General features: G+C 42.5%; 2 protein-coding genes across 2 annotated transcripts in view; one reads left to right on the top strand and one right to left on the bottom strand.

The window, feature by feature from the left end:
* LOC109822613 lies at positions 8-2,343 on the top strand. Its single transcript, XM_020388847.1, has 3 exons — positions 8-1,405; positions 1,503-1,621; positions 1,702-2,343. Exons 1-3 carry the CDS (start codon positions 37-39, stop codon positions 2,140-2,142), a joined length of 1,929 nt encoding a protein of 642 aa, XP_020244436.1. The 5' UTR covers positions 8-36; the 3' UTR covers positions 2,143-2,343.
* LOC109822604 (putative ubiquitin-conjugating enzyme E2 38) overlaps positions 2,535-9,228 on the bottom strand; it is an 11,485-nt gene continuing 4,791 nt past the window's right edge. Inside the window, exons 5-7 of the mRNA XM_020388838.1 lie at positions 3,962-4,101; positions 3,568-3,876; positions 2,535-3,159 (exon numbers count right to left, since the gene is read on the bottom strand). Of these exons, the coding sequence (XP_020244427.1) occupies positions 2,620-3,159; positions 3,568-3,876; positions 3,962-4,101 (989 nt within the window). The 3' untranslated portion in view covers positions 2,535-2,619. The remainder of the gene's footprint in view (positions 3,160-3,567; positions 3,877-3,961; positions 4,102-9,228) is intronic.

Below are 9,228 nucleotides of genomic sequence, written 5' to 3'. Positions count from 1 at the left end.
TCTTCAAAGAGGTCTAGAGAGCCTACTGTTGGGCCGATGGATGCTTACACCGCTAATGATCCAGAGCTAGCGAAAAGGTTGAAAGGGAAAATGAAGCAGACAGGAGTGAAGGATTCTTTCCTGAAGGAGAAGAGAGATTGGGTGCATGATCAGTTGGCTACTTGGGCATATGAAAATGCCATCCCCTTTCATGCCATCTCCACGGATTCTTTTACGAAGGCATGCATGGCTATTGGAGACTATGGACCGAGCTACAGGCCTCCCAGCATGTACATGTTGAGGGAGCCCTTATTGCGAAGAGCTGTTGAGAGAACAAAAGTCTCCTTAAAGACGCATGAGGAGGAGTGGGGCAAGACTGGATGTTCCATTATGACTGATGCTTGGTCGGACAGAAAGATGCGGTCGGTAATGAATCTTTGCATCCACTGCAGATTGGGGACAACTTTTCATAAGTCAATTGAAACCAAAGAGGAAGCACATACAGGACAATATATATTTGAGTGGGTTAATACGGCTATTGAGCAGATTGGAGCTGATAAAGTCATTCAGGTTGTCACGGATAATGCAGCTGCAAATATGGCCGCGAAGGAGCTTTTATATAGGAGGAGGCCGAGGATTTTTTGGACTAGTTGTGCAGCACACACTGTTGACCTGATGCTTGAAAGCATCGGGAAGTTGAGTTTATTCAAAGGAGCAATTGAGAAGGCGAGGACCCTCACCATCTTTATCTATAGTCATCACAAGACTTTGTCTATGATGCGTCGCATTTGTGACAAAAGGGACATTGTGAGACCTGGAGTTACTCGTTTCGCCACTACATTTTTGACTCTGCGGAGTCTTCTTGAGAAGAAAGGGAAGTTGAGATTTATGTTTTCCGATGAAGCATGGGTGAGATGCAAGCTTGCAAAGACCGCTAAAGGCGCTAAGGTGGAGGCGATTGCTATGAGTGATAGTTGGTGGACAGCGGTGGCCAAGATCTTGAAGGTGTATGCTCCTATTTTTCGATTGTTGAGGGTAGTCGATAGTGACTACAAACCCTCAATGGGATTTGTGGTGGGGATGCTTGAAGATATGAAGAAGGAGATCATTCAAGTTTTCAAGAATAAGGAGAAGGATTTTAAGCCCGTGATTGATATTATAGATGGGAAGTCCAAGGATCGGCTCTTTTCTCCCTTGCATATGGCTTCTTACTACCTCAACCCTTACTATTTCTATAGGGATGATGTAGTGAAGAATTGCAGAAGGGCGAAAGATGGATTTCTAGATGTGGTGGAGTTGTTCTATCCTGATGTAGAGCAACAAGTTGAAATTCATACTCAAGAGTTGGAGAGATACAGAGAAGGAAAGGGTTCATTTGCTAGGATTGGAGCGGTGAAGGCTAGAGAGAAATCAGACTTGAACCCAGGTAAAATAATTTTAGAAATTGAATCATATATGACTTATAAGTTATCTATTGTGCCATTGTGGTAGTGAATCAACTAATAATATATTATTTTTTGTAGCTAATTGGTGGTATTTGCATGGTGGTGATTGTCCCTTCATGCAAAATATGGCTATGAAACTTCTCAACTTGACAAGCAGCTCTTCTGGTTGTGAAAGGAATTGGAGCACATTTGAGGGGGTAAACTAATTTCTAAACTTATGAAAAATATGAAATTCTTCTTAGTTGTGTTTTCTAATTTGTGTCCTTTACTTTTGAAGATTCATACGAAGAAGAGGAATAGATTGGAATCGAAGAGGTTAGAGGAACTAGTCTATGTGAAGTTTAACTCAAAGCTCAACCAGAAGAAGAGGAGAGGAGAAAACAAGAACCTACTACTATCTACTGATCGTAGTAAGGCACGAGCATGGATCCTAGAAGGAGCAGGCTCCGATGATGAGGAAGAAGTTCATCCTGGCTCAGGTCTTACTTGGAGGATGGTAGAGGGTATATCGGGAGCGGCTGAGGCTGCGGAGAATAGGAGGAGTTCTAGGCTAGCAGGACCTTCAAGTGCTTCTACTTCTGTGATAGATGATGAAGAAGAGCCTCTTGTCTCGGATGATGATGTTTCAGACGAAGAGGAGGATTGTGTGGAGATGGATTCTGGAGAGGATAGCGATGATGGAGTAGAGGAGGAACTTCATGATGATGATGATGTTTGATGATGACATTAGATTAGATGCATATTGTTAATTCATTATATTACATCTAGACTATTCCTGTTTGACTATCTTTTTGCTGATATTTTGGGACATAAACTTCTAGTTATTGGATATTATATGCCTTGTCATTTAGTATGTATGCATCTTTGATTGACTATTATACTTTGGATAGCATATGTGTTGTGTTGGTATTTTTGTATTTATGCATTGTTGATTGAGTATATATATTTATCTTCAAGTATCACAATTAAAAAAAGAAAAACCGCCCAGAAGAAAAAAACCGCCCAGAAACCGCTTAGGCGCCCGCCTAGGCGTCTAAGCGCTGGGCGCCAAGTCCGGCGCCCAGGAGCGCCCAGCGTTTAATGTAACATTGTAAATATCCACGGTCAATATAAATCCCAACGTAAGCAACTTCTATATTAAACCCACAAATCTAATACTAAACAGACTTAATCCTATTATCAACTTAGAAATCAACTAGTTTTCGAGAGGCAAAACTTTCTTCCCCAGCTTGAGCAAATATTGACAGAAACGCTTCACTTTGCCATTTGCTTCTTTAGGGTCCCCAGCTTTGGCCTTCCCTTTAACATCAGCTCCTGCAGCTTTTTTCATATGTTGTGTTGCCACGGGTTTAAGTTTCTCCAAATTTATAGTACTCCTCGCTTCTTTGCCACTGGTTGAAGTTTCTCCAGGTTTAGCCTTCTTTTTGCTGTCAGCTTCAGTTTCATTTTTGCGTGTTGCACTTACACTAGCAGAAGTTTCTCCAACTTCAGCTTTCAGCATTTGAAATTGCCTGCAATCAACTCCTTTGGCAGTAAACTCCTTCAAAAGTTCATCGATGAGTTTTTTAACATTGACCTTAAAATCTTCTGAGCTACCCTTCATCTTCTTGCTTACTGCCTGATCGCTCTCATCAACAGCACAACCAACTTGAATACCATGGGAGTAGGCTCTGCATTCCATGAGGATGCTGAGCCCATGCCTTTGGAAATGATCAGCAACAAATTCTTTGAAATGCTGCCAAAATCAAGAAGATATTTGAGTGACTTGTACAAACATAGTACTTTAGTTGTCAGTGGCACAAAAACCAACAGAAATCATCTACAGTTTAGCCAAACTCGTAGGATCTGGTGATCACATTTTTCTAGGAAAATATAATTTTGTTTTCTTGCATCGCTCAAGTGTCAAGTTACTACCTTAGAGTCTTTTGTACGGTTAATTTCATCTAGATTGGTGGTTAATTGAGGTGTAAATTTTTCACCTCTTTTACCCTCCATTTCCCCTTGAAAAAAAAACTCCCAAATGGTGTAAGCTTTTACATCTCCCTTCCCTCTTCTCCATTCACCCCAATTCAAACAGGGCGTTGAAAAAAAAAAGCCATAATAACCTTCACAAGTATATTAACGACAAAAACATGTTCCTTACCAATGGAGGCTTTCGAAGGGAATATATCATTGTTCTGCAGGAGAGGAGGAAAGCAGATTCGTTGTAAGCAAAGGCACCCTTCTTTCCCCAAGGAGTGACGCTAGGCCATGATATTGGCTCGTTGTAATAAGGTTTCGCATTGAGAACTAAACCTTGGATGGAGACGAGAATCTGAAGCATGGTCGATCTTTTCGGATCCCACTTCTCGCATCCTTTACCATACCACGTGTTCAGTAGGCTGAGACAGACCGTCCCATCGGCGTACAGGTTGGGATTGAGCCGAAGTCCACCAGAGCGATAGTATGCTTTCTGAATAGAAATACATAAAATATTCAGGAATAATTTGAGGCTTAAATAGCATAGAAGAATGGTTCAAACTTCAAGATTCACGCACTGGAGGTTCATTGGGATAGTTGGCTGTAAACTGGAAGTCGAAGAAAAAGAGGCCATCATGATAAGGAGTTCCTGCTGGACCTATTATAACTGCTCTTAGGAGATCCATTCTTTCTTCATAAACTCTAACAAAGATTGCCTCTGTCCAAGTTAAAAGGGAAAAAAAAGAAGATACATGTCGGTAATATTAGGATCCAAGAAAATGAATTAGATCACATGTATTAACTAGTAATAGCAAGAATTAGTAGCAAGTAAAAGAAATATGCCGAATGTAGATGTGTCCAATTGTAACTCAGAAAGTTGGATCTTTGTACTGAAAACTTCCATCTGCAAGTTGACCAACAAGAGTTATGACAGGAAACCTTCAATCAATAGTATATTTTTGCATTCACCAGCAACTGGTATAAACTTGGTTTAAGTTTTTCTTTATATATGCTAAAAAAAATTCAGAGACAAAAAATATAGAAACAGAAATGATTTAAAACAATGTCTCAGAAACTCCACTTATAGTTTTTGTTTCTTTCTTATTTAAACTTCAAATTTCAGAGGTAGATTCTGTAGTTTCAAATTTAAGCCATGATACTTCAAAATTAAGCAAAAAGAATAATAGTTAAACCAGTTCTCCTTTGTGCTACCTGTAGAAGAACACACCTCTGGTACGGCGACGACGGAAATGAGGCGAGGTGAAGGGGGCGAACGCACCTGTACAGGGGGGCGAGGTGGTTCAGGCGAGGAGGTGCTCGCCAGCGGGCGAGATGGTTCGAGGCGAGGTTGAGATCGCCTGAAGTTAGATAGGCGAGGTACTTGCCTGATGGCGAGGTCGAAGGGCGCTGGTTTGAGCTCGCCTGTCAAGGTTCGAGCTCGCCTGCGTGGTGGGGCCAGCTGTAGACAAGCTGGCGAGGAACTCACCTGATTTGGTTGGAGCCAGCTGGAGCTAGCTGGCGTGGAGCTCGCCTGAAGACCTAGGGTTTCCCTATAAAAGGGAAACCCTATTCACGAGCAGAAGGTGAGCGGCAGCAGTAGGGAGCGGAGCAGAGTGAGAGGCGACGGAGTTGAGCAGAGAGAGAGAGAGAGCTCCTTTCGTCGTCTCCCCTATTTGGTTTTGAGCTCCATTCCCTCTCCAATTTGTGAACCCAAATTGTTCATGTTCTCATTAAGTTAGACGATAAGGGGTTGGTGTTGAAAAATTAGGGTTTCTTTGGGGTAATTAAGAGAGAGTATTTTGAGCGGTGATTTTAGATTAAAATCACCTGCTATTTGTTGAGAGATCTCAAGTTTGATATCCTCTCTCTTATTTATAATTTCTTGTGATTAATAAGAAATTAATTGTGCCGCTCCCGTGGACATATGCAAAATTACCGAACCACGTAAAAATTGCTTGTTTGTGTTTGTGCCATTATTGTGATTGTGTTAGTCCTTCTCTCTCGGCCTTTGTATTTGTTCTCGGGCATAAATCCCAACAAGTGGTATCAGAGCACAAGTGGTATTAGAGCTCTAGGCTACGCTTGGGCTATTTGGAAGAGTAGATCGATTTGGAAGCTCGGCTAGAGCTTCAATTAGTGATAAAGGTGGGATTTTTTCCTATTTATGGATCTCGTTTCCATCGTGTGGGGGTGAGATCTTTTGAAGGCTCTTATTAGAGTTTCAGCTGGAGATAAATTTTTTTTCTCTTTATCAGTTTGGATCTATTCTTCGTTTGTTCCGCATTGGTCTGTTGATGCCTTGAGATATATGGCCGGGAAAGATGGAGTTGCGGAAGATTTTTCCGGTGTGAAGACCGTCCAAAGTTTGAATATTCACTCTATGAAGATAGACATGGAGAAGTTTAATGGCACAAATAATTTTGGACTTTGGCGATGCAAGGTCTTGGATGCGCTTAACGCGTAAAATTTGGAAGATACTTTGGAGTTGGACGGGAAACCGGACGACATTGATGAGAATGTTTGGAAGAAAATGAATCGAACATCATATGGTGTGATTAGGTCTTATCTCACTCAAGATCTAAAATATGATGTGATGAATGAAACTTCGGCTAAGAAGATTTGGGAGGTCCTAGAGAGCAAATATTTGACGAAGTGTGTTGAAAATCGCTTGTATTTGAAGAGGAGACTTTATCGCTTCCAATTAAAGAAAGGGACATCTATTAGTGATCACATGAACCACTACACGAAGCTTCTTGCAGATTTGGCGAATGTAGATATGATGATAGAAGATGAAGACAAGGCGTTGTTGTTGTTGAGTTCCTTGCCTGACGAGGAATATGAGACCTTCGTTCTTACTCTTATTAATGAGAAGACATCTCTTTCGTATAGTGAGGTCACCGCTGTACTTGTGAATTATCAGCTTCGAAAGAAAGATAAGAAGACTTCTGTTGAGCCTGTAGCGGAGGCATTGGTCGCAAGAGCAAAGAGTCCAAATCAAGGTAGGAGGTCATAGTCTAGAGGGGTACATTCTAGAGTTCGTAGGAACCAGTGTGCCTTTTGTAAAGAAGATGAATATTGGAAAGCCGAATGTCCAAAGTTGAATGATCGAGTCGGGAAGAATAGGGGAAAAGCTATTCAAGCTTCAGAGGTGAATGTTGCCAGGGCTAGGGGTGACAATTCAGATTCGGATTCTTCGGGCTACTCGTTATCTGCACTACCGTTAGTTTGTATTACCGACTCCACCGAGTGGATGTTAGATTCGGATGCTTCTTATCATATTTGCCCTAGGATGGATGAGTTCTCCAGCTTTCAGGAGTTGAAAAGAAGGGATGTCGTGCTCATGGGTAATGATCACGAATGCCTTATTGGTGGTATTGGTACCGTTCGTATTCGGATGAGTGACGGAGTGATTCGGGAATTGGATAAAGTGAGGTTCGTTCCTCAGTTGAAGAAGAACATCATTTCACTTGGAGCTTTGGTGACATCAGGCTGTAGAGTGACCTTGGTAGAAGCACGTTTGAAGGTCACATCGGGATCCATAATTGTGATGAAGGGCGTCAGAAAGAGCAATTTGTATTATTTGCTTGGAAGCATGGTGATTGATAGAGAGCTGACGACTTCATTGGATTTAGCTAGACTATGGTGTTTGTTGACGCTGGGGTATTTGATTAGCTATGTTGTGCATAGGTTATTGAGAAGTGCTTTGACCTGCAAATTGAAGTCATTTGAGCACATTGGGATGAGCAAGAAGACCAAGGTAAAGTTTAGCACTTCTATCCATCGATCGAGGGGTTTTTTAGGTGGTGTTCAGTCAGGCGTTTGGGGGCCTTCCAATGAGGCATCATTGGGAGGTAATCGATATATGATTTCCGTAGTTAGGGATTGTACTAGGTATTTGTGGGTTACAACCAAGTCCCGTTGGTTTGAAGTCCTAGTAGTCAACAACAGATGGAGAAAATGTATTGGTAGAAAGATAATCCGTTGTTCTTTTCTGCGTTTGTGCTGAGCTCATGGCAGTTTGAGACACTTCATTGGAGGGAAAACATTAGGGCGGCGAGATGAGATGACAGATTTGGTGAGTTGTTCCTTTCTGGAGGATCAGCGTTTGATGTCGAGCATTGGTTATGATGATCGGGCTTCGACATATTTAGGTCATCTTCGTCATAGGTTGTCGACTGCTGCGTTTGGAGATTTTAGATCTGGTGGAGCTACTTCAGATTTTGGGTTACGTCGGATGTTTGGTTGCCCAGTATTTGGTCACATCGAGGATATGAGATTTAATCCGATAGCACATTTGGGATTCAGAGGCTCATTTGGTTATTAGTTGGGAGACTCTGGTTTTATTCTGAGCAGGTATGTCATATTTGACTCTTGATAGGTGGAGAATGTTGATCAGATCATAGGGACATCGCAGCGGGTGGAGAGTGATGCTACTCGACATTGGGTGGAGATTACTCTACATACTCCAGGTCATTCTGCATCGTTTGGGATTCCAGCTGAGGTGACATAGTTTGGGGATCACTTGGATTTGGATGCAGTTGATGAGTTGTTTGATTCGAGTGCAGCTGGTCGACGTAGTTTGGATATGGCCATTGGTTCACCTCAGGTGGAGGTGTTTGGTTCGTTACACATTGGGACAATTTGGAGTTATATCAACCACAGATTTGTTGGTGAAGAGTTGAGAACTCTTCTATTTGATTGAGGGCCTTTAGAGGCCGTTGGGTGAACTACGTGAAGGCTACGTTACTCAGACACGACGGTTTGACCGTCGTACCGGCGTCGATACGACCCGACACCGATCCGGGTATGAAATACGGGTCGGATACAGTGGTCGGTACTCGGATACGACGAGGCATGTGAATCGAAAATACAAAAAAATAGAGAAAGAAAAGATGAAAGAAGGGCTCCGACTTACCTGCAGTTCTTGAGGAAGAAGGGCCCGATCTTCGAGGCCATGGAGCTCGCAGCCCCCACCTCACCGTCGGTGACCCTGCCGTACACGTCCACGACTTGAGAGGGATTGATCTTTGGTGGCATCTTCGCTTGCTTGCTTCAGCTGCTGCGGCGACGACTACGGGAAGAGGGAACGAGCTCTAGGGTTCTGGAGAGGAGCTGGGGTATTGCTTGGCTTTTATACATGGATTGTGTTGTGTTGGGCTTTAGTTAGGCCGCTGGATAATACTGTAGCATATTCTATGTATATGAGTGTGTGGGCTGATGGATATGGGGATTTGTTGAGTTGGGCTTCAAGTTGGGTGTAAATATAGATAGCCTGGATAAGTTGGAGCAGTGTAAAATATTATTGAAAATTTGTTAATTGCTTGCAGGTAATGAAGAGTTAAAGATGGAAGTTGAAAAATTACCAAGTCTTTCACATGCTGAATTGTTGATTAAACTTTTAATATTTTTTTATTATCGTATCCCCGTACCCGTGTCGAAATTTAGGACGATGTCCCCGTATCCAAAATTTTCAAAAATTTCGTATCGGACACTCGGATCCGCACCCGTATCGGATACTCGTACCTGAGTCTAGGTAACGTAGCGTGAAGGCTTGATTCATTGGGCAAGAGGATACGTAGGCAATCATTTTATGATGCAGCCGATTTGGTGAGTAGACAACGATGTGTGGAGAGTGGTCTCATTCTCATTTGGGTCTCGACTTGTTATGGATTGAGTCCGTTGTAGTGAATTGTTTCACTTCGTACTGGACCCAACAAGTGAGACATTTGATTTGGTTCGTGTCGGCTTAATTTTGGGAAAACTTTGCCGATGTGGAGATTTGTAAAAGAACGCACCTCCGGTACGGCGGTGACGGAGATGAGGCGAGGAGAAGGGGGTGAACGCA

Source organism: Asparagus officinalis, chromosome 1 (genome assembly GCF_001876935.1).
Source record: "Asparagus officinalis chromosome 1, Aspof.V1, whole genome shotgun sequence".
Lineage (NCBI taxonomy): Eukaryota > Viridiplantae > Streptophyta > Magnoliopsida > Asparagales > Asparagaceae > Asparagus > Asparagus officinalis.
This window is presented reverse-complemented; position numbering and strand designations above follow the sequence as displayed.

What these genes read in the sequence shown, in the direction of transcription:
- LOC109822613 (XM_020388847.1), top strand. Translation starts at nt 37, where the DNA reads ATGGATGCTTACACCGCTAATGATCCAGAGCTAGCGAAAAGGTTGAAA. An exon ending in GAAATCAGACTTGAACCCAG is followed by an intron (nt 1,406 to 1,502) that starts GTAAAATAATTT and finishes TATTTTTTGTAG; the next exon opens with CTAATTGGTGGTATTTGCAT. An exon ending in ATTGGAGCACATTTGAGGGG is followed by an intron (nt 1,622 to 1,701) that starts GTAAACTAATTT and finishes TTACTTTTGAAG; the next exon opens with ATTCATACGAAGAAGAGGAA.